The sequence below is a fragment of the Primulina eburnea genome, chromosome 15, assembly GCF_022965805.1.
Source record: "Primulina eburnea isolate SZY01 chromosome 15, ASM2296580v1, whole genome shotgun sequence".
NCBI lineage: Eukaryota > Viridiplantae > Streptophyta > Magnoliopsida > Lamiales > Gesneriaceae > Primulina > Primulina eburnea.
The window spans coordinates 31,271,018-31,295,174 of record NC_133115.1 but is presented as its reverse complement, the minus strand read 5'-3'; the positions used below and the strand labels follow the sequence as shown (position 1 = coordinate 31,295,174).

Genomic DNA, 24,157 nt, shown 5'->3' with positions numbered 1-24,157 from the left:
ACACTCACCAATTATCGATAACGGGCTGGATCGGGTTTTTCCAAATAATTAGTTGGGTTAGCACACAACTCAACAAATAGGCCCATTTACAATCCAAATGGGCTGGGGAAAGTAGAATTCGATGCAATAAAAACAAATTGGGCCTGAGTCATCCGACTCTCATGACTCTGAAGAAGCACGGCCCTGATGACATGAGTATTTCTATGACCAACTTTTAGTATATTATTCTACATTTTACTTGGTTGTTTTTCATCGGAATGTAGTCGAACGTGCGGGCAAAATCTTCCATTGGGCTCCCCTCGGATCCATAGATGCTTCAGATCGCCTCTCGTCTTCCCCAATGTTATCAATGTACCTGAACACCATGCACACCATTTACACAATATAGCAGATGATAGTGTAAAAGTAACTTTTGTAACGTACCTAGAGTGAAAGGAACGATATAGAGTAAGGCCGGTTGACCATGCCCATCCATCAAGTTCAAAGCCACATATGTAACCAAAAGACCTATCCAACAAAAATTAAGACACAAGATTACACCGGGCAACAGTTTTTCACGACGGGCGGACGAACTTTTGATCAAGAACTAAGATGATTCCTCTGGTGCAGAAAAAGGCTTTGGTAAAACGCAGGTCGATTCCTTCACATATCACAACTAAAATCATACCTAAACCATAAGCAAGCATTGCCCAGAGGAAATATCCAGCTTTTAAACTTTTCTTGCAGAGCCAGTCGTATCTGCAAAGAGACAAATTAAATAGATACAGTTCCGTGATCCGACAGCACAGCTAGTGTAAACTACGGTCGCTCTGATATTCATCGATTTTCTTGTGATTCAGCTAGCTTGGGAAACAAACCTAAGGGAAAATGCTACTAATAGCCCTGGCAAGATGATGTCACCGAATCCAATGATGCTGTATCCGCCCCATGGATCAAACATTCTCGGAATTTTCAATAGCATTGGAATCCCATCTTCTCCACTTCCATCGCCACGAGCTACCTACAAAACACAGCGACAAGCTTGTTTTTAGTAGCTTTGAAATTTGACTCGACTTTAACACATCCAGAACAGTCCATATAATTCTTCAAGATTTATACAACTACTCACCACTATCATTACGCTTTTATGGAAGAACCACTTGGAGATGAAGACCCAAAAAATATCGTACATGAAAGCACAACCGAGTAAAACTGTTCCCACCTGAGTAGGTAATATCAAGCAAATAATTGGTATCACTTCAAGTGCATCTCAAAAAATAGCTCTACTGCACCATATTGTCTTAATATATTACGGTTAAAAACAGTGCCAAAAAACGTGAACAAGTAGTCCTAAATTTTTTGAAAAATCAAGAAAAAGGACACACGTTAGTTGAGCTTTGGGATGAGTCCCAATTACCACCTTAAGATTCGGAACTCGTATTATTTGGAGAACGGTGATTATTAATGCAATGCCCTGGTGTAAAGGAAAGAAAGTAAGGTTTCGTTCAGTCCAATGTTCCAAGTCAACATTAATACGAAGACAAATCAAACTAGATAAAAGAAACAGATGAATCATTCTCACGAGTATATCTTGACCAATCCACGCGAAGGAGACGCCGCGGTAAACTGCCCACAAAACAGCAAATGATATGCACAATGGAGAAACAGCGAGTGTCAAATATGAAATGGCTCCAAGAAATGGTACTTTAACATGGCACTCTGCAGCAGGTTCAAACCATCTGAAACTATATCAAAGGATTGTCAGTCCATCATGAAAATGACATAAATCTGTTAAGAAACCAATACAAAACTTTGTTTATCCCTAACCACACTTTTTATATTAATTATTTTGTGTTGTGCTCATGAATAATGTTGCAAACGAGAGCCTTTATTGTACAGTGAGCAACCAGGCAAGTTTGCAATCCCTGTAGGACAATAAGATTTAAAAACTCAGCTTCTGCTTAAAGTAGTGCGCAAGTATGCAATGTGTGCCTAGTTTTGGTGAAATTATCTCATAGAGAACCAAGAATCAACGACAATTCTAAAAATACATTGCATACCATGATAATAGAGCAACCAGGCAAGTTTGCAATCCCTGTAGGACAATAAGATTTAAAAACTCAGCTTCTGCTTAATGTAGTGTGCAAGTACGCAATGTGTGCCTAGTTTTGGTGAAATTATCTTATAGAGAACACGGTCCCGTGAATTAAGCATTCCCTACAAGTTGTAAATAATCGTAAGCTATGCAAAGATAATCGTACCTCTACACCACCTATGCAAAACAAAACCACCAGAATCTCAATAAATAAGTGAGACATAAACTTGTACAGCATGAGCAAAAAACAAGAGGCGATCATGATAAAGCAAATTGCTGATAAAATGTTGATGTCCACAACACCACTCGAATGATGTGTCTCCTTGCTTAGGTATTCATCGGAACCATCCTGCAACTCATAACATAACAGATGCATCAAGAAATACCTTTTATGCTTGTCAAATTCAATAAAATATAGTCAAAAATCAAAATTTATACTTATTGAAACTATGATCTATCTTTGATATTACTTTAATGTGACTTGAATTACAGGAAAGATTCCCTAGCTTCACCTATATAAAAATATATTTATTTTCTAAATTAACAGAGATTAATAAGAGTTTCAGCCCTTTTCAAAATTTTTGGAAAGTGGTTCCTAGCAATGCCATTTATTGAAAAAGCAGAAGACGTCTATTTGCGGGCGTGTGACCAAGCGTTACCTTTAAGAGCTTGTCCTGCTCAATAGATGCTTCCCTGGCACTCCATGCCGACCAATAAGATGCACATAAGATGGTACCGACAGCCATTAGCCATAAAAACACTTCCGCTACATCAACCAACGGGCGATGTGGAGAGTACATTTGAATTGAAACTGAAAAACAAAGGAATGATTTCTAGTAAAATGCAAAGATATGAACCACATTCTGACAGAAACGAAAAAATGCAAATATGTTTTGATTTTCAAATGATTGAAAAAAAAACCGGCCCTACCATTTGAGCTGTTACTCATACTTAGCTTCAAGCTTTTTCCTGCATCTTTTGGGAGCATGACAACAGGTATTCCAACAATCACGTCGGTTTCATTTGCTTCACAAACCATCTTGAAGAGTTCTAAAAATTGATTTGATCAAGTGAGAAATATGTAAAATCATCAAAGATGGAAGATAATAATTAATGTCACAATCTGTTTACGGTTATGGTTTTCCCATGATAATTGATTATTTTTAGTATGATGATTTCTTCAACCCAACAAGTATAAATATCGAGTTATTTTCATATTCAAATAAGGTAAAAAATATAGTTTTGCCACCAAAACTTGTAGCATTTTAGATTTGTCCACCTAAATGTATTCCTGGTTCTGCTCCGGGAAAAAATCTCCACCAAGTTTAACATGACAAACTTGAGGAAATTAACTAAAATGCTTATCGGTTTGATTATTACGAACCTGTCTGGTTGTTTATGATGAGTAAAGCTGATGCTCCAGCAGCTTCAGCAACATTTGCTTTGGTAATAAAACTGCATTTTCCCCGATGCACCAAGATGGCCTCACCTGTCAGCTACATAAGAGGGGGGTGGGGGTGGAGTGCTGAATGGTGAGGAAAGCCATAGATAACGACTACTACAGATTTTTTATATTCAGCAAAAAACAAATTGCCCGAGGAACACAAAGTCATGGTCATAAAGTAAAGCACCCAGTAAGGAAGAAAGGACCTTATTCTTTGGTACACTGCAACAATCAGGAGGGTCCGCGAGAGAAACTCTAATCTGGTTGGCGCGTTTCTCTTTGGATTCTAAGGTGAGCCCAAATCGAGCACCAACACCCACAAACTCCGTAATTTCTTCACCATCAACCCAAATTGGTACTTTAACCTGATTAACATTGGTGCTTTATAGGCTTCATTAGAACATCATAAGAAGCGTAAAAACACCCGTAAATTTCAGCAGAAGAGGGTTATGAATTTGCTTAATAAAACAAAATTTGCATCAATTATCAATAGAAGGAAAATTATATTTCCAACCAGGATGACAAAAGTGATGGTTCTCAGAATTCTAAAGCTCTTTCTTCAGGACTTTTAAAAAAAAGTGAGTATATATTTCATAAAAAAAATGTCGGCTTCCTAAGAAGAAGAATCAAACAAGGAAATAAACGAAGGATTAAAGACTTCCTGAACATTTGCAAGGAGGAAATATACAACAGGTTACTGCGGCAGTAAAAGTTTCCGTAAATACCAGTTCATTTGATGGTTTCTCGCATAAAACCCCCAGCTATGATAAGCTTGGATCTTCCCTCAACTGATAAGCAGGATAAACAAGAATTGAATTTTATTTGAAAACACAAATCCCCACTCCCCTCATGAGACAAGGTTCCTATTTAGTAGAAACAAAAACTTGCCAAATAATCCATATTTTAGCTTTCCTCAAGAAATAATGGCATTTAAGATATCAAACCCAAAAGTTAAAATGATAAATATAGCAAGATTATTTAGAGTAAGTCAGTGTTAAAATAACTAACCGGCAGAGATAATATAAAATCACATATCAAAAAAATAAAATAGGTGGCTTACATAACAAACCTCCCCAAAGGCCCAAACCAACCTTCAAAGATACAAGCAAGAACAAACATAAAATAAATACCTTTGATTTGTAAGAGCCAAGAATTGCAAGTGAAAAAATAAATTGATCAAGTACCAAAAATGATAGAACCCAAACAGTCTATTCCCAAAACACAAAACAAATTGCACAAGGAGCAATATTTGATATGGGGGGTGGGGGTGGGAAGATTTGAGTTTTACCAGCACAAAATTGTTATCACAACCAGGCCTTTTCGGAGCAACATCATCCTGATGAACTATGTCACCAGCAAACACCGAAGAGCTACATAACAACACAGCCACCGCACAGAAAGAACAGCAGAGACTGCTCCTCAACTCCATCAACTCAAGACAAAAAAAGAAGGCCCAGAAAGTGAAGAATTTCGAAGAAATCGTCAACTAAATTATTGGTTTTCCAATCTTAAGATGTGGGAATGGGGGACAACAAGAGGTGCATTATGAGCACATATATATGCAAACGAAAAAACAGAAAGAGAAACCAAAATGGTTAAGGGGCTGTTTGGCTTCCCATTTTCTTCTCTCATGTCACTTTTCGTACGTTGTCACGATAGTAATGCCGAGATGTAACCGTTGATCTATTTCTCCCTTACTTTCCTAAACAAAACCCGTCCGCGGTTCAGATAGTGACGCGTGCGGAACACGCAATCGAGAAACTGTGATGCAATCAAACGCGCCGCCTGCTAGTGGGCAAAAGGCCAAGCGTTTGCACCGGCCACCGGGTAAGCCCGTGATTATCTCCGTATTTAGCCGTACGGATAAGGCCCCGACACTAAATACTGATCGGAAATTTAGGTTACCGTAGGTGATTCACTAGATTCGGCTGCCGTGCACCCAGCTCGTGTCTCCACATTGATTGGTCCATAACACGAGTAGCCAAAAAAAAAAGCTGGTCATATTTTCATGGAATTTTTTTAAAATTAAATTAAATTAAATTAAATTATCCAAATTGTTTGACTAAATTTTGGGAAATAGTAAAATAATAATAATAATAATAATAATAATAATAATAATAATTAATCGGTCATCCCCCGTCTTCGTTTAGGGTTTTAGTGTACTATCTCTTTATTTTTTTAAAAAAATAAAACATCCAATCTTAAATTATTTCAGCATCATTATCAGTATTTTCTCCTGTATACGGTTGTATTCGGCTTCAATTTAACTAACTTTTGGACATTACGATACATAATTCTACTCAAATAATTAAAAGAAAAAATCAAAGTCCTTATTTTTTAATTTAAATTTTTTATTATAATTAGATCTCAAACACAATATATCGCCTCAAATTTAATATTTTTGTGTCAATTAATATAAAGCATGGACAAATCAAATCAAAATGTGTTGGCATAAATGACAGTCATCATATTTTGTTGAATATTCCGTCATTCCACTTAAAAAAGCTTACAGTGTAAAGGATGAACAAAAGGGAATCGCACTTGTCCAATTATTGAGCTTGGGAACAAATGCTTGTTGCTATCTAGGAAACTACATATATATATGTATGTATATATATGTGTATATATTTCCTGCATTAAATTTAGCATCTATTTTGTATGACAGAACCCAATCAATCCAAAAGGGATGGCAATGGCATCCACTCCATCTGCATGAGTCTCTTTTCCATTAAAGTGTGAAAAAGTAAGATGCCTAACTCGATAAATCTATTTCCTCAAAAATAAAAAATAAAAATTCACATTATTTAAATTTAGTATTGAAATTGAAATGTTTGAAAATACCAAGGATGTTTTAGACATTGCATCTTCTATAGAATAACATATGTTTCTTAACATATATTAGTTTTTTAAAAACTGTGTTTCTTTCCTTCCAACCCAATAAAATGCCGACATAAATTATTCTAATACAATAATTATTTCTTTTGGATAGAACAATCGAAACGTGGTATTTGAACTGCTTTACCATTTAAAATATAATATGTAAATTTCATTGTCATCAACAACTATAATTTATTATAAAGCAACAAGCGCTCCATTTTACATAAATGATTTGAATGTCATCTTCCTGTTATGTAGGACAAATAGCTGAAATAAGATATATAATAACAAGACGTACAATCTCAAAAGTTTATTTCAGCCTTCAACAATTTGTTCTTTACATTCAAAAGATGATGAAATCTAGTTGCACTTGGGTATCAAGTATATTACATTACATTTCTTACATCTGAATCCAAGGCGCTATGACACTCAACATTATGTCTGCTGTTTTCTGTCATGTTTTATAAATTTCCAACATTTCCAACCTTTGAGTGCTTCCGCCTCGTAAGTAAACCCATCAGCTGCGATCACCAGATCTTGCATGATTTCCTGCAAATCCCAATGTATCTATGTTACAGAACCAATATATATTTGGCTTAGAATACACTTTACGAACATAGAGAGGACAATTACTCACTATCGGAGGCGGACTGAAATACCTTGAAGAGGCGTGTTATATATATATCTTATTAATAGCGATCTATTTCCATAAACTCGAGTTTTTCTAGAATAATAGAGTCGCTCTTGCACATTAGCATCCTGGCCGGATTCCACCTCAAGTTTTTCTACTTGCTGATAAATTTAACAATTACAAAAAAAATTTGAGGTGGAATCCGGCCAGGATGCTAATGTGCAAGAGCGACTCTATTATTCTAGAACTCAGCCACTAATGGAGGAATATTAGAAAACTAAAAATTATACCAACCTGAAAGATGTGGCAACAAAATAGGATGGAATCTGGCTATATTGTTGGGAACCAACCCGAAAAGATGAAGCACTGCTGGACACTCTCATTGGCTCGAGAACCCTCCACACCTCAGTATAAAGATCAGGCCGACCCTTACGGTTCATGTCAGCACAACTTATAGCCAGGTGAGCCAACTGTTTTGCATGCACAAACGGCCAATCCCCAGCTGTTGAATCCAGCAAATTATTCAAATTCTCCTCATCTAATGCATACTCAACTTCTTTAACTATTCCTAATCCTGGTCTTCCAGTTAACAGCCGTAATAAAATGATACCAAATGAATATACATCCTACTTTGAAGTGATTTCTCCTGTTGCAAGAAACTCAGGGTCCATGTACACGAAAGTTCCCTTTGGATCAGTTCTGCAAAATAGTGTATTGTTGCCTGAAAGTTCCTCTCGTGGGAGGATACGACATATTCCAAAATCGCCAAGTTTGCTGACAAAGTTGGCATCAAGTAAAATATTAGCGGGTTTCAGATCACCATGGATGACTCCCCGGGGGCGGCAAGAATGTAAAAAGATGAGAGCAGAGCATACCTCGGTAGCAATACGGATTCGAGTTTGCCATTCAATGGTGGCGAATTGTTCTTGCAGTTGAGACGATCTTCGAGGCTACCATTTGGAAGATACTCGTAAATGAGAGCCCAAGTTTCTGGGCAGGCTCTCCTATCAAAGTGACAATATTCGGATGCCTCAACTTGCTCAAGATATTTACCTATGTAAGATGATGAGAAGTAACATGTAACAATTCAATCGGCATGAAGATTATAACTTTTGCATGGCAAGACGTGGGTAACGGAATTTAAAGAGTAAAATGCCAACAAGAAGGTTCCAAAAAATTAGCCCACAATACCAAGACAGCCAAGATGTTTTCCAATAAATAGAGGAGACTCAATCGGAACCTCTGAAATGTTAAGGGCTTTGTTTTGTAGAGCAGTATAAATCTTTTATCAAAATCCAATATGGGATATGGTATTATGACAGTTGGATTTATACATAGAACACCCCTTTCTCATATCAAATATGAACAGAAAATTTTAGCAGAATACAAGTGGCGCTTAAGAATCACATTTTACATGCAGATCTTCTATGTTTGGTAATAGTTTAAAGAGCTAAACTTTTGGCCGAACTACTCAGGCAAACCTCAAGTCAAGAAACTCACAAAACTAAAGGTGTGATATTACACACGCCAGATATAGCTACATGATGATTTGATAAAAATATATAGCTACATTTGGTAAAATTTGGAAGTGAAAATGAAAGTCGAAAGAATTCATTCTAAGGCTCTTTACCATAACTTCCAACAGATGGAAGAAAAGGATTAAAGCAATCAAACCCCACCTGCACAAGAAAGAGTGTGGTGGGATGAAGAAGCATTTTTTTTAATAAAAATGTTTCTCTTAAAAAAGTTGATGTTTAGTCGGGCTTTTATAAATTCATAAGAACTTTAACATGTCGATCAAGAACCCAAATATTATGGCTTTAGAGCTTCAGTGTCAGCTCTTATTCAAATATTCTTTTTAAAGAACAAATTCTAGATGCTGCCTTTTTCTCAAAAAAAAACAAACAAAAAAACACATAAAAAGCCCAAGTAAACAAAGATTTTTTTAAAACTTAAATGCTTCCATCTAAATCACAGAATTTGACTGGTGGTGAGTAAGACTCTTGGTCTAACGACTAACCTCCTGTTGAAATTCAAGAGGCCCTTGCAGGCTATCCGGATGCAGCATCTTTATTGCAACTCTTGGTCTAACGACTAACCTCCTGTTGAAATTCAAGAGGCCCTTTATAAATACATCCATAACCTCCTTCACCAATCTTCGTCACTTGGTTAAAGTAATCCGTTGCCTCTTCAATTTCTGAAAATGAAAATTCAGAGAAGAACTGGGATACAGATGAGCTCGACGCCTCCTCAGATTGGTTTTCCCGAAGCTCCTCAGCTACCCTCAGAGCATGATCTAGCTTGACTTGCAAGTCATCTCTTTCCGTCTTGTATTTTTTCAATAGGCCAACAGCTGAGAACATTTTTCCTTTCAACTCCTTCATCATCTTATCAGAATTTGCATTTTGATGCTCCAGGGAGGATTGCTGTTCTTGGGCGGATCTGAGCTCTTCTGAGACTTCACCTAGTTGGCGTATTATGATTTCAATTTCTAACTTACCTCGTGCTAAATTTTCTTCAATCTCTCTCCTGTGTCTTAGCTCCTCGGTATACATGGCTTCAGATACCTTGGCCTATAATTTGAATACAATAACATTAGGTATGTAGTCATGTAATTCATGGTCAAATATTAGAACACTATTTAGAAAACTACAGCAAAAGGTATGATAAAAATTTGGATTCTGAGTTTAACGATACAAACTCTAAAAGACAAGGTTAGACTCCCAACTGGTACCCACACTTTAAGAATCTAGGTATTTATACCTGGAAGTCCTGGGTTCAAGTGAGGGGAGAGGCGAAATAAACCACTTTCCAAATATGAGATATTTTATGAGTGGCGGTGCATGGACATGGGCCGAGGCCCGTGCTGGACCACCCTAACGACCCATGACCAGTAGTGGTGGGTGGGTATGGGCCGAGGCCTTTTTTGGTTCGGCCTAATGGCATATGATCATTACAATCTGTTTGTCTAAATGCAGTGGGATTTAGCAAGCAAGTACATTAAGTGACCAATGTTTACCAACTATAAGCAACATCTTACAAAGAGAGTATAGAAACATTGATGCATATTTCTGTATGATGGTTCAATTCCTTATAGTTAAAAAAGAAATGGACACAAACAAAAGAAAGTGGTTGAAATGTTACTCTGTGAATTGCATCAATGGCATCCTTTTCAGCCTTCTTCAGTCTAATTGATCCCTCAGACACTTCTCTCTGACAACTTTCTGCTTCAGCTAAAAATTGCTCAAGCTTCACATGAAGTTCATCATTCATATTCTCTTCCTGATAAAGTTTATCAACCGATGAATATAGAAACAAAAAAGCATTAAAAGTACTGTAAAGAAACCATGGTTTGATCATATTTTCCTGATGAATTATGAGTCATTATATATATATATATATATATATATATATATATATGTATATATATATATATATATAACAAAGAACTCACTTTCAGTGGTGGTGATGTACTTGTTTTTGCATTGGAATTGGGTGCTGCAGAGGCGTTACGATAATCTCTGTTAGTCTGCTCAAACATAGGAAACTCGGAACCAAGGACACTCCCCTTCCTATTTGGAAATGAAAACTATATATATATATATATATATATATATATATATATATATATATATATATATATATATATATATAAGGGCGAATCCTCAGTTATTTCACTGGAGGACGATGAAACACGTGACTCTACTGGAGGGCTACTCCTCGAGACACTGTCCAAATCAATGGTCCCTTCTGGATTGCTACGCAAACATGCACCTCCAGAGCCGGAGGACAGTGCAGATAGTTACTTCTGATGATGGACAGACTTGAACCAACGTTAGTCCAGTAACGAACCCCATGAATTTACCCGACCCTTTTTCCCTTCTGTAAAAACTGAAACTGATCTGAAGGCTGGTGTGGCCTCCATATTGGGACTTGCTTGAAAAGGTGGAGAATATTCCTCTCCAATAACACCCCCTAATTTACTTTCCATGTATGAATTTAAATCACATAATAATTCATCAAAGATGATGGTAATACGTCTCATCAATTAGAAATCAAACAATGAACCAATGTGCTGCAAAATATTTTCCCCGTTGTCAATGAAGTTTGGAGTCGGATATCATCTACTTCTACATAGTTTCAAATGGAAATTCAGAAAGAGCAGAGAGTATGATAGTTACTGCGTATGGCGCACCTGGTATGTATAAGGTTTCCTTTGCATACAAACCAAATTTGGCAGAAAGGAGGTGCTTCTCGGCTCACGTGGATTGCTTTCCTGGACCTGGGTCTCGTCATTTTGCTGCAAGGTTGAACAAAATGGTAAAAAGTCGCGTTGGTGGAGTAGGTATAGGAGGAACAAGTGAGTATATGTTAGTGTGCAGAGAAACACGAAGCCACATAGGAGTACATTGTCTGCCATCAACTTTTCAAGTCTACAGGAGCTAACAAGTTGGAGCATATCTACCAGAAGAAACTGCTAATATACAAAGAGTACACTGATCATTATCAGAAAACGGAAGTGTTCCACTGTTACCAATAAAGAGTGTCTGCTGAACTGTAGTCTCTCTTTCCCTTAAGTTCAAGGATCAGTTTTCAGAAAATGTAAAGCTATTCTTCTGAGACCCGATCCAGTTAATCAGTAGCACTCATGAGTCGCACTAGAAAGTGGGCAAGCAGAAAATATAGATTTTGAACCCAATCATTAACAAGTTAAAACTTTCTTCCGTGATCGACTGTGAGTACAACATATGATTTGCAAATCATCCTCTACGTTGCATGGATATAGGTACGGAGATCGTATCGAATACGATACAGATACGACGATACAATAAATTTTGAAAATACAAGACAATGATACGGCAATTATTAAAAACATATAAATATTATATATACATATATACATATTACAAAATGTACATCTTTAGTCTTCATTGGAGTGATATAAAAAGGAAAAAAATTCAATTTTTTTGCTGAAATGTATCCGAAAAACATGTATGCGGCGTATCTTCGCCGTGTCCGGCTTGTCAATCCTAAAAAAGTCAGCGACACGGATTTTTCCCGTAATTATTCTGCTATCATATTTTATTTAGAAATATGGTTTGTTGTTATCTTATCTTCTTTTGAATAGCAATATCATTCGGTGATCTTCTATTTATGTTAGGATTTGGATTTTATCTTTAGTAGTTAATAGTTGATAGGGAGTAGGATTCTGTGTATTTCATCAACCCCTCTAACGCGATCCACAACTTGGTATCATAACAAATTGATGTCAGAGCCAGTCGTCATGGGGAATTCCAGACACTACAACATAAATTCGAAGCTTTTCATGAAGTTGCATCTGGAGGACATGACAGCAAATGAAAAAAAGCAGACAAGCTCCAACTATCGGAAAATCCAAAACTGCACGCAACGGTTCACTTCTCTTGCTTAAAAAAGGTCAAAGAAAATATTTATTGTTGTCTATAACTCACCTCTACCACCTGAAGATTTTCAATCACTGCCCCAATCTTTTTGGAATAAGCGAATACATAAAAGTAGAACACAATTTTCGGTATCCTTCCCTCATGGTTGATAATAACCAATATGATTTCCAAGGGGGAGTAATCTCATGGGCCTACAACAAGCGGTGGAAAGCTAAAGCCCAACGAATTAGTTTAATATCATCTTTTAATTAGAAATACGATTTGTGGTTATCTTATTATCTTCTTTTGAATGATAGGATCATTCCACGGATAGTGATCTTATCTTTAGAAGTTAATAGAGAAATTCATCTTGATCTTTTAGCAGTTGATAGGGAGAAGAATTTTATGTATTTATGAGTGACTGCATGAAAATAAATGGTTGAGTAGAAATTTTCTTAAAAACCTAGTGATAAAAGATAGTGAGGTTCTCTTTATGTACGAGATTTGGGGTTTCTCCCAATACGAGCCTCGATTTTCGTCATAATTCCATCAACCCCCTACCACGATCCACAACTAGCACTGGTCTTGCATGGTAGTTTTTGGGCACCTGCTGCCAAATATTCCACCAATATGCCCGAACCTACACCCCAATTTCCGGTTTACGTACTCATGAATGGACAGGTTACAACTATTGTTAAATCATCTTCGTATACTCGAGCTTTCTTCTATATCTACAAATCAAACCACCCTTGGTACACATCCAGCAGACAAAACCACCCTAACAGTCCCTTCCCTTGGGTCAAACTTAATACCTTTTTGTCACAATCTCAGCCGCGAGCAAGGCTCTACAGCTACTCAACTAGCATTTACTCCACATTCAAGAATATTGCAAAATTAGATAACTTTCTAGGAAAATTCTATTGTAGTAGATGTCTTGTAAACCAACGGTAGGCTAATGAATTTATCGACTCAGTTGTAATTAACAGACTTTATTTTAATATAATTTACCTTTCATGGTTTCATTTTACTTTATCTGTATACTCATGCAATAGGCATAGATAAAGTACTTGATTATATTTTAAAACAAATAAATCGTAATTCGATATTGAAACTCATTTGTAAACACTATATTCTAAATTCGTTCATAGTCGATTCAGCCACATAAAAACAAGGATAAAGGTCGCTTGAACTTAAGACTAGCACCTGTGATGTCGTATACCGTGTTTTATGGCAAGAGCATAGAGATGTCCAATCATGCATGCAGATGGGTAATCATATGATGATTGTACCGAACAACCCTCCCTCGGACTTTCCAAGTGGTTATCATTTATCGAGAGGAAAAGTCCGTGGTTGTGATTGTACATGATTAGTCCTTATGACCCGGGACGACACTTAGGCTCTACATACTAGGATTGTGCTTTGACTCGTTTACCGACTCCGCGAGGGTCACAAGGTGCCGAGGTTGTGTGCAATTACGTAGGAGCCAGTGCATTGTAGTCGTGAATTCACCGCTCACCTACGGGTGTTGATATCCTATGTGATCTAATGAAATAACAGTGCATGAAATCTCTGGTCAAAGTGTGAGATGTACATTAGAGAAAGAGTTCTCTAGTTGTGCATACGATAACACTATGAATATTTCATGATTGTATATATAGGTATCGATTCTAATATGTAACCCTCGATGAACCAATACTTGCAGATTTGATCGGGATATATGAGATGAAGGGATCGTACTGTACATTAATCATAACAGTTTGGTTCTTGCAAGCACTATCAGTGATACTCAGGGAATCATGGGATGATGCTACTAGACGATCTTACCATGATTCGATGGATTTAATCTAAAATTGATTTATGACATTCTCATGATCAAATATTGGTGTGGAATGCGGCAATTAGGGTAAACCCGAATAAAATAAAATTTCGTGAATCACAAAGAGTTGTGAATTCACGGTTAGCTGTATCCCTGAACTATTGAGGGTCACACAAACATTGAATCATTTGTTCTCGTTGAGAAAATAAATTCAAGGGGTTGAATTCATATAAAATTACGAGATAATAAATTCAATTAGTTGAATTTATGATAATTAAAATTTGGAGTGAATAAATTAAAGGAGCTTAATTTATAAAATTTAAGAATTTAAATTATTGACTCAAATGTTGATTTTATTACAAATTAATTAATTATAGGGGAATGTATAATGGGCTTTTATTAGTATAAGTCCAACATGAAAATTAATTAAAGTTTTAATGGACTTTAATATATTAATTAATTAAATTAGTTGGGCTAGTCTAATTAATTAATCAAGTCCATTAATATTAATTAAGGAATCCTTGACCCATAATTAAAGAAATTAGATCAAGAATACACTTTTAAGTAGGAGACAAAGAATCCTAGCCTCCATTCTTGGTTTTCGAAAATCCCCTCCCTCAAGCTCTCCAAAATTTCGGCCAACCTCTAGGAAAATAAGGGTTTGAACCGCCTCTCGATTTTTTATCTCCAACAAAAAAATCTCTTCTAAATTTCTAGTGCAATTTAGAAGATGAATAATTGTTCTAGTCGTGGACTTAATAGGAGGATTGAAGAAAGATTTCAAGAAGACCGTTCGTGGGAAATACCATAACAGCTATATCCGCTAACCCCAGAATAGTTGAACTCAAGTGAATTATTCACTAAAGTAAATTTATTTACATTCTATGAAAGTTCTTAGTGTTTAACTCACACGAGTGTCCAAAGAAAATGTTTGAATGTCAAAATAAAATCTTAAAACTTCCTTGGACACAAGAAACCGATTACCCAACAAATTCATCTAGACTACTTACGAACAGGTAACAACTCCCTTCCACAATGGTGTGTGAAGCTACATCCCTGGTTACCAGAATATGTATTGCAAGTAATAAGACAACAATTACAAAGTAATTACATAAATTAGAAAGGTTACTTTTTTGTTATTCGCACTAAGAAATCACAAATTTTATGACACTGTACCTAGAATAAGATTTATTAGCTGCAGCTCCCATGACTAGGCACTTAATACCATGATCGTGTATGAGCTGCACAATGCCCTTCTCAGGAGACTCCATCTCTATACATAGTTTCTCAGCTCGTGCCTGAATAAGAAACAACATTAATTATTTCAAAAGGAATGAAAATCGAGTTGGGAGGATTAAACCGCAACTAAAGTAGAACCAAAGTTTGGAATATTTTTGTGTAAACAAGGATTAAAAAAAAGGTCTATGAATACATCTCCCTTGGCTGTTACATGTTCATATTACGAGTGTGCGAGATTACTATGACAGAGTAACATAATAACTGGAGAATACAATGAAATTGCCTGGAAATATTTCAGGAAAAAAGGTCATTACCCCTACTCTCTCACAAGCTCGAATATATTTGTCCAAAGTCTTCTGCAACTGTTGTCTCTCATCTTCATGATATGCTTTCACTTGTTCTTCTTCCAGAAGGCTTACTGGCATTGTCGTACCCACTGTAAACCAAAAAGAGAGAGACATACTTAAAATTACAGAAATCAACCCAAAACATCTTACAACAAGATTTCTCAAGAAAGTCACAATTAATATTAAAAACAATAATCAAACTTAATATGCGTTTTTTAAAAATGTTCCTGGTTTCATGGATAAATGCACACACAACCACAATATATTCATTAATCTTAAACAGAACGACTCCATCATTCATAATTTCTGATAAAGAAATAATAATCAAGATTCAAGCCAGTCAATAATAGGCCATTTTTACACATAATTAATAATCACAGACAAGATGAAACTAAATCAAAATCCCATTACCAAAGACGAAAATAACATAAAAGAAAAACTAAAGCCGATACGTAATTCACTACTGATAATCACAGCACTAACTCATGGGTATTTTCTGGGCAGGTTGATGAACATGAAGCACACAGATTTTCATCCCTTTACAATTATCAACTGCATACGTCAAAACTGAGACACCCTCCTTCACATCTTTTCCCAGAGCAACCAACAAAACTTCTTCCTCCACCACTGCAGACGGCGGCGCTACAGTCTCCACCTCTGCAATTTCACCAAGGCCACTAATCCTGCCGACACTCTCCAAATTCATCCGAGTAATATCGATCTCTTAGCACCTTAATCTTCTGGTGGGCAGTGGAAGTTCCACCACAGCCATCTCTAGAACCCTTTAACATCAAACTTCAGCTAATTTTCCACCCATTAGCGGAATCCGAAAAGGGATATGCCATGAAAAATTTAATCTTGGTGGTTTCTGCCAAAGGGTTTGTTTGTCTTGTGGTATATAGCGTTATACGGGACTTACTATTATGGACAGGGAGCTTTACGAAGACCAAATCAATAGAAAGGGGAGATTTGTTGGGAAATCGCAGCAGAAATTGTTGGAGTGGGGGATGATTTTGGATGCCATTCATGAATTTGAAGTCATAGAGGGCGTCTCCTTCGGGCAGTGACACTGTTAGTACCTATCATGAGTTGGCCGGATAGTGATCGTTCTTGTCTTCTTTCCCAGCCAAAAATAAAATAAAAAGTTTTTTTTTACTTATTTTAAAAAACATTAGTTTCTTCCTTATTTTGTATTTAAAAATTTTAACTTTTTGTCTATTTTTCCCTTATATGTTCAAATATTATTGTATTTAAAATATATTACAATTAATATAAATTGAAGTATTATAAATTTGAAATCTTCTTGATTAAATTTATCCCAATAACATAAAGTACTTTAAATTGTACAAATGACTCTATCAAAATACACCCTTAGATTTTTAGTTAAGTTATTTCTTATCCAAGCTTATTTTGTGCAAAAATCGTTTATGTTATGATAATTAAAAAAGTGAAAATTAAATGAGTAAGTCTATCGTGAGAGGGTCTCACGGCTTTTTATTCGTGAGACGGAGCAACCATGCATATTTTTAAAATAAAAACTAATATTTTTCATTGGTTAACCAAATAGAAGAACAAAATTGATATATTAGACAGTTTAAATAGTCAAAGGGTATACATGATACAACTATAATTAGTCATGCTCCATAAATCTTAAATAAATCTGTTATTGCTCAAAACCAAATATTCAAGGAAATTTGTTGCAAAATTAAAGAATCTCAACATTTATGAAAAATTAATAAAAATGACTTTAGAAAAATGCTCTCTTCTCTTCGAGGAAAGACTATAATTCGACTCTCACAAATACAAAATTTATAAACATAATTTATTTGAAATTTGACAAAAACAATTGATTTCATCAGTAGTCCACGCGGTTATAAAGGAATATACCAAAGCCCACAACAGATTCCATCTATTAAATCGACATCAATCATATTATAACCTTGTCCATCACAAGAAAGGTGGGTTTTGTTTTGTTAGCAAACACATATTGTAACGCTCGAGATTTAACAATTGTCCTCCACCGTATCAAGACGAATCTTTCCAACGTGTTTATGTAATTACTCACACGTACCATAAGATACTTCCCAGAGATTCACCCATCTCAGAATTGTCCCAAGCCAAACACACTTAATTTTGAAGTTATTAAGTGATGAGCTCACGAAAAAAAGATATATCTTCTTGATATGAGTAGTACATATCAAGTTCTTTAAGCACTCTTCAACTGCACAATCTCGTACCTGAAAAGTTTTTGGAGTCTCTCTCCTTCCGATATGAGATCGGTTCATTTATGTTCCCTTCCCCAGGGGCGAAGCCATGATTCATAAGTACATGGGCTGACTTCATCATATGTTAAACAGTAAATTAGTAATAAGTTCGGTCAAAATCTAACCGAATTTTCTGAAATCGAATTAATCGAGAACTTTTTTTCGACAAACCGAACCAACCACTAGACTTTACTACGAAAACTTAACAAACTAAACCGAAAAAGGGGTTTATTTCATCCTACCTATGCGGGCATTGCCCCCATGATAGGATGGATGGTCAAGATTTGTCCATGCATATGTAGGACCCACTTTTTTTTTTGAAATTGTATGTTTGGCAAGATCTTGGCCATCCATCCTCTCATGGAGGCAATGCCCACATGGGTAGGATCTCATTAACCTCGATTGTTTCGGTCAATAACAATTAACAGAAATTTTAAATTTTAAAAAAAATATTCAAGTTTTAAATAAAAAGTGCAATATAAAAATTGGATTAAATAAATTTAAATTTTATTTATTAAAAAATTATTTTTAAGTGTATTTTTATTGTCCAATAAATTTTATTAAATTTTTTTAATATTTATATCGTTATAAACTTTATTAGAAAATTAATAATATTATTTTTATTTATAAAAGTTCAATTTGTTAAGTTAATTGAAGTTTTATATTAATAACTTGAATCGAACCGAAGTAACCTATATTTTTTAAAATTTAAACTGAACTTCCGAATAAACCGAATGTAGGACCCAGTGCTTATCGCTTTACCAAAAGCTATAGTTGGTGGTAATGGTGCACCTTAAATATTTTAAACCGCACAACATCAAAAGCATCATGGTTCGATCGCTCTACCCAGTGGGATAATTATTGCATGTCAACACCGAACTGAATTTTCAAATTAATTCAGTTCGATCTGTTATTTTTGTTAAAACCGATATGTTGTTCACTAACGTACTGTAATTGATGTTTGTCTGTTATTTGTTGCTATATGCTCTTTTGGTTTAAAATAACTTGAGAGTTTTTCTTTTCTTCATCCCTGAGTTATCTAACTAGAAAAATTCAATTATCCCAAAAATTTACAACAAATAATTATTTTTCAGATTTCATAATTATTCAATTTTTGGATATTATAAATAGAAAAATCACAATAAAAGCTCAATAATAACTGTACGTCAATAATCGTCAAACATTTCAAGCAATTGATTATTATTCCAAAAATCTGCAACAATAGACTTTTAGGGTAAAAATTTAAACTCCAAAATCCATATACATCATAAGTCAATATTATTGCAACTCGAATAATCACAACTAAATATTTAATATAATTTTAGAGTTGTCGAATTTTTATTTCAAAGTTGCATAATTTCATAATATGCAATGATAAACTAACCAATACACAGTAATAAAGTATAATTTGTGGGAGTTGTTTTATTTTTATTTTTAAAACATAAGACTAAAAAATAAAAATAAAAACTAATAAAAAAATTTTGTTATATTTTTAATATGGGATGAAAAAAATTTAAAAATTAAAACTACTAAATTTATTTTAAAGGTGGGGCTGAAGCCATCCTTAGAAGCCTGTCATGAGCCACTTATTATCTTTGTAACCTCATGTCATGGGCAATCAAAACCCCCCACTCTTCGGCCCCGGGCTTCACACAAACAAAAACTATTGTGGGACGGATCTCCGACCTGATTCGATTCACGAAAAAAAATATGTTTTTATACAAAAATATTACTTTTCATGGTAGATTTGAATCGGGTTGATCGTTTCACTGATATAGACTCGTGAAACCTTCTCACAAAAGACAAACTCTAGTTAGTACTATTAAAATTATATATATTTATAGAATAATGCTAAAGATACAACCAATATATCGTTACAGCGATATTTACAATCATTATATCGTCAGATTTACTGTTATATCGCGAGATTTTATATTCAGTATATAGTGATATTTTAATAAATTGAATTTTTGTGTTGAAATTTTTGTGTTGTACAAATTGATGAACAAATATAGATATATATGTGGCATCACTCTATCACATACCTTCATATTCATACATGATTATGACTAATAAACCGTCAACATGAAATATTTTAATTTAGTTAATCTGGACTATTTAAATGTTGTATGTATTTACGAATACTTGGGTTTTTTTTTTTTTTTTTTGAGATCTTGTTTTCATATAGACTACAAATTATCGACTTAAATACTAGGATAGTTGGAATTACAAACTTATATAAAGGGTTTCGTATATACATATATATATTAAATCGGCTGGATATAAACAGTTTAAACTAGGGCTAGATCAGGAAGTGAGGACTCGAAATTTATTGCTACTATTAATACTAAAAATAGAAAAAATTAAATTCATATAAACAATCATATACAACGTGTAATATATGGAGACATCATATAATTGCGTGGAAACATCCTGGAACACGGTATATAGATAATATTTGTGCTCAAATAGTCAAATAACAATTATTTGATTATCGAGACGGTTTCACGAATCTTTATCTATGAGACGGGTCAACTCATAATACTATTAGTATAAAGTAATACTTTTCATGGATTGTAAACAACTCGAGATAATAAATTAAACAGACACATTTTGATGTGCCAAATAATCAGCAACCGAAAAAGGAAAGAGAAACAAAAAACTAAAGATTGAACAAACCCTTTGAAATTCTTAAGGAATTCGTTGCCTGGACTATCGAGATTTTCTTGGCTTTGAAGACAAAAAAGATGTTAAAATAACCTCTGTCGGAAAAAAAACCAAAACTTTTTCCCCTCTATGTAAGACGCCGAGATCGATTTAGAAGAAAAATGGGGAGAGAAATCTCTAAATTAGGATAAAGAAATATCAATAGCTGTGGGGATAATAATTTTTTGGATTAGACGTGTTAATGATTATTTAAAAAAAAAAAATTAAGAGAAGAGTGAGTCTCATGTGAGACAGTCTCACGGATATTATTCTGTGAAACGGGTCAACCCTACCCATATTCACAATAAAAAGTAATACTCTTAGCATAAAAAATTATACTTTTTTCATGGATATCCTAAATAAGATATCTGTCTCACAAATTCGACCCGTGAGACCGTCTCACACAAATTTTTGCCTTAAGACAAATAGTACTTGTCTTAATCTTGAATATCGTTTAATACAATTTATTGAAGCGGAAAACCAATACCTAACCTACAAACAGATTTTGAAATTAGAATGCGAATTTAGCTACGTTATGAGTAGCTTGATTTGTCTGTCTTCTGGAATGATATATCTCTAGAATACCATTGTTTCTGAAGAGAGGTTGAATCTATAGGTGTATTCAATATATGAGATTTATTGATTTTTAACTATTTTTGTAGATTTTAAAAGTCTAGATGTATTCAATTAAGACTTTTGCATACTCTATAGAAGTCTAGTGGTATTCAAAATAGACTTTCATAGAGTTTTAAAAAGTCAAGTGGTATTCAACATTGACTTTTAAAACTCTATAAAAGTCTATAGGTATTCAAATTTTCCATTGACTTTTAATAACTTCATGAAATTCATTAACATACAAACATTAAAACCTAAAGTATAACTATAAATTGTAAAAAATTGTATTTGGTTCAACCCAAAGATTTGGATGGATTTTTAAAACTTCTAACTCATATACAAACTATTTATTTTTCTCTTTGTCGCTTCACATCACCTCTCTTATTATTTTCTCTCATCTCATCTATTTCTATCTCTCTCTCAAATTTTCGAAGTATATCTTTATATATATTTTCATCTTTCTTTTTCAAATTTTTCATTTTTGACTTATTATTCATTTAATAATTTTTTATTTTAGTATCACATGAAATTTTAAATTCTAGAATTGATTTTGTGATTTTTATTTTATGATTTATACAAATTAATGTAATAATCAATAATAATAAAAGATGGTCCGAAAAATGTTGTTTAATTCTTAATAAATGAATAATCTCGTAACAATCATAATTTTCTAAATTCATTTTAGCATTTTCAATTAAAATGTAAATTATGATATTTTTATACAAAATTATATTCACACAGTACTAAATAATATTTTTTTCACATGTATATTATCAATTTAAAAACAAGGTCACTTGTTAATCAATTGATGTATTTTAGAAAATTTGCAAACATGCACGCAAACTCACATATACACATGTAAGAATTACACGATTTAACTTTTAATAAGTAAATTTATTTATTAATATAAATATCGAAAATAATTTCAAACTGAATATGTTATATATATATATATTTATATATATATATATATATATATATATATATATATATATATATATATATATATATATACGTCAATTAATTATTGGTTCGAAGAAATAAATAAAAATAATAATATGTTATAATTAAGTAAAAAATTTATAAAATTATATATAAAAAAATAAGTACACAAAAAAATCTTGTAAAAAAGTCCGCATAAATCCACATAAATCTGTTTATATATCTGTGAGATTCTGTAAAAGTCAATAAAAATCTATCAGATCCATAAAAGTCTATAAAAGTGTTAAGAATATATCGAATGCTAATAACACTAGGGTAGAGACGAACTCTAAAGATGAAGCAATAACCAAAACAAATGTGATGTTTACAATAAGAATATCGTGCAAAAGAAATCAAAACCAAATCGAGGCATGTAGCGTGTACAGTTTCCTCAAAACAGATTCGTTTCCTCCGTATGTGCTTCGAGGTTGCAGCGGACGTCTGTTTCCCAAGATACAACGTGGAGACCAGCGTTGATGTCGCACAAATCACTATGCTAGCGAACTAAACATTACCTGAACTTTATCAGTGGATGAAGAAGAAACAGAGCAGCAGCAAGACTGAGCAGAGCAGCAGCAAGGCAGAAGCAGATCGCAGGAGAAAGTGGATTTCGGTGGTCTTTCTTGGCTAGACACATCCCCTATATATACATGCAGAGACGGATTTACCCTAGGGCTGTACTGGGCTGTAGCCCAGCCCACTTTTTTTTTAGCGACGGTTTTTCAGCAACCGTCGCTAATATTTGCGACGGTTTTAGTATAACCGTTGCCGATGTGGATCGGCGACGGTTTTAATTCAAACAGTCGCTATTAGCGACAGTTTTTTGAAAAACCGTCGCTATTGTTTCAAAAACCGTCGTACATCAATGTCTTAGTCCAATCAAGTCCCGTCCATTTACAAGGATGAGACCAAATTCATCTCATATCCTCTGATCCGCCCCACCTCAATTCTACAAAATTTGTCTCCCAAGTCCCAAGCCCTTTAGCGACAGAATAGAATTGCGGACTCCCGAAGAAATCGAATTGCTCATCGGCAAGGCAACAATCTAGGTAAGAATCGGCTATACATTTTTTATTTTGTTTTTTATAGCTTCTCTGTGCGTGATTTGTGGTTTCTTGATTATTTGTTGTTGAGTTGTTGATTGACTATTACTTGTTTATTTGTTTAATAATTATTTTATCCTTGTTTAAGATTATAACTTGAACTATTTCAAAATGGAACATCAATCTGCTGCAAAGAAAGGAAAAACATTGATATCTTCTTTCTTTAAGAAGAGAGATCGTCAAGCTAGTGAAGATACTTCAATTCCTACGGTCCTTACAATGCAACATCAATCCAGTGAAAGTCTTCTATTTCCCAATATCTAAATTCCTTCATGTTCCTCTCCTAGAGACGATCATCAGTCTTCGTCTACTTTTATTAAACGAGATCCGGGAAAATGAAAACAGATATGTGAATATCATGTTAATGTACGAGATGTATTAAGACGTTCATATCTAACTATGGGGCCTTATCAACCAGATATGTTGGAGTATCCAGGTACAAAATTTGGAAGCCAGAATCGTCGTTTTCAGAAAAAATGGTTTCAGAAATTTTATTGGTTGGAGTATTCGCCTTCAACAAATAAGGCATATTGTTTCTATTGTTTTCTTTTCCTGAATGATGTTAATTCATCTAATGTAAATTTTTTTTAATAATATATAACTTATCATATTGAGTTCAAGCCCCCCCAACTCTTATTCCTGGATCCGTCCCTGTATA

At 34.4% G+C, this 24,157-nt stretch overlaps 1 protein-coding gene, 1 long non-coding RNA gene and 1 pseudogene across 4 annotated transcripts; 1 reads left to right on the top strand and 2 right to left on the bottom strand.

Moving 5' to 3' along the window:
* On the bottom strand, positions 1–5,457 carry LOC140815166 (signal peptide peptidase-like 4). 3 transcript variants are annotated; one of them, XM_073174279.1, is made up of 14 exons: positions 5,165–5,457; positions 4,807–4,950; positions 3,725–3,883; positions 3,459–3,570; positions 3,005–3,124; positions 2,734–2,885; positions 2,241–2,423; positions 2,040–2,074; positions 1,400–1,724; positions 1,109–1,201; positions 858–1,000; positions 668–738; positions 424–507; positions 1–355 (listed from the first exon to the last, which is right to left on the bottom strand). In XM_073174279.1, the coding sequence occupies exons 2-14, from the start codon at positions 4,945–4,947 to the stop codon at positions 228–230; spliced, it is 1,746 nt and encodes a 581-aa protein (XP_073030380.1). In that variant the 5' UTR covers positions 4,948–4,950; positions 5,165–5,457; the 3' UTR covers positions 1–227. The 3 variants fall into 3 exon arrangements, with proteins under 3 accessions (XP_073030380.1, XP_073030381.1, XP_073030379.1); XM_073174280.1 differs by having other exon boundaries at positions 1,400–1,453; positions 1,562–1,724; positions 4,807–5,450; XM_073174278.1 differs by having other exon boundaries at positions 4,807–5,457.
* LOC140815167 (uncharacterized) lies at positions 3,824–4,778 on the top strand. The gene is made up of 2 exons (XR_012114282.1): positions 3,824–4,229; positions 4,378–4,778. It is a non-coding gene; the product is annotated as an uncharacterized lncRNA (long non-coding RNA).
* A 1,216-nt stretch (positions 5,458–6,673) lies between the features above and the next one.
* On the bottom strand, positions 6,674–16,925 carry LOC140815648 (U-box domain-containing protein 33-like; annotated as a pseudogene).
* Between the last annotated feature and the right edge of the window lie 7,232 nt (positions 16,926–24,157).

Excerpts from the sequence above, each read along its gene's own strand:
- LOC140815166 (XM_073174278.1), bottom strand. The coding sequence starts at position 4,947 with ATGGAGTTGAGGAGCAGTCTCTGCTGTTCTTTCTGTGCGGTGGCTGTG. Across the intron at positions 3,125-3,458 it reads CATCATAAACAACCAGACAG|AACTCTTCAAGATGGTTTGT; the intron begins GTTCGTAATAAT and ends ATCAATTTTTAG. Across the intron at positions 2,075-2,240 it reads TTTGCATAGGTGGTGTAGAG|GGATTGCAAACTTGCCTGGT; the intron begins GTACGATTATCT and ends ATTGTCCTACAG.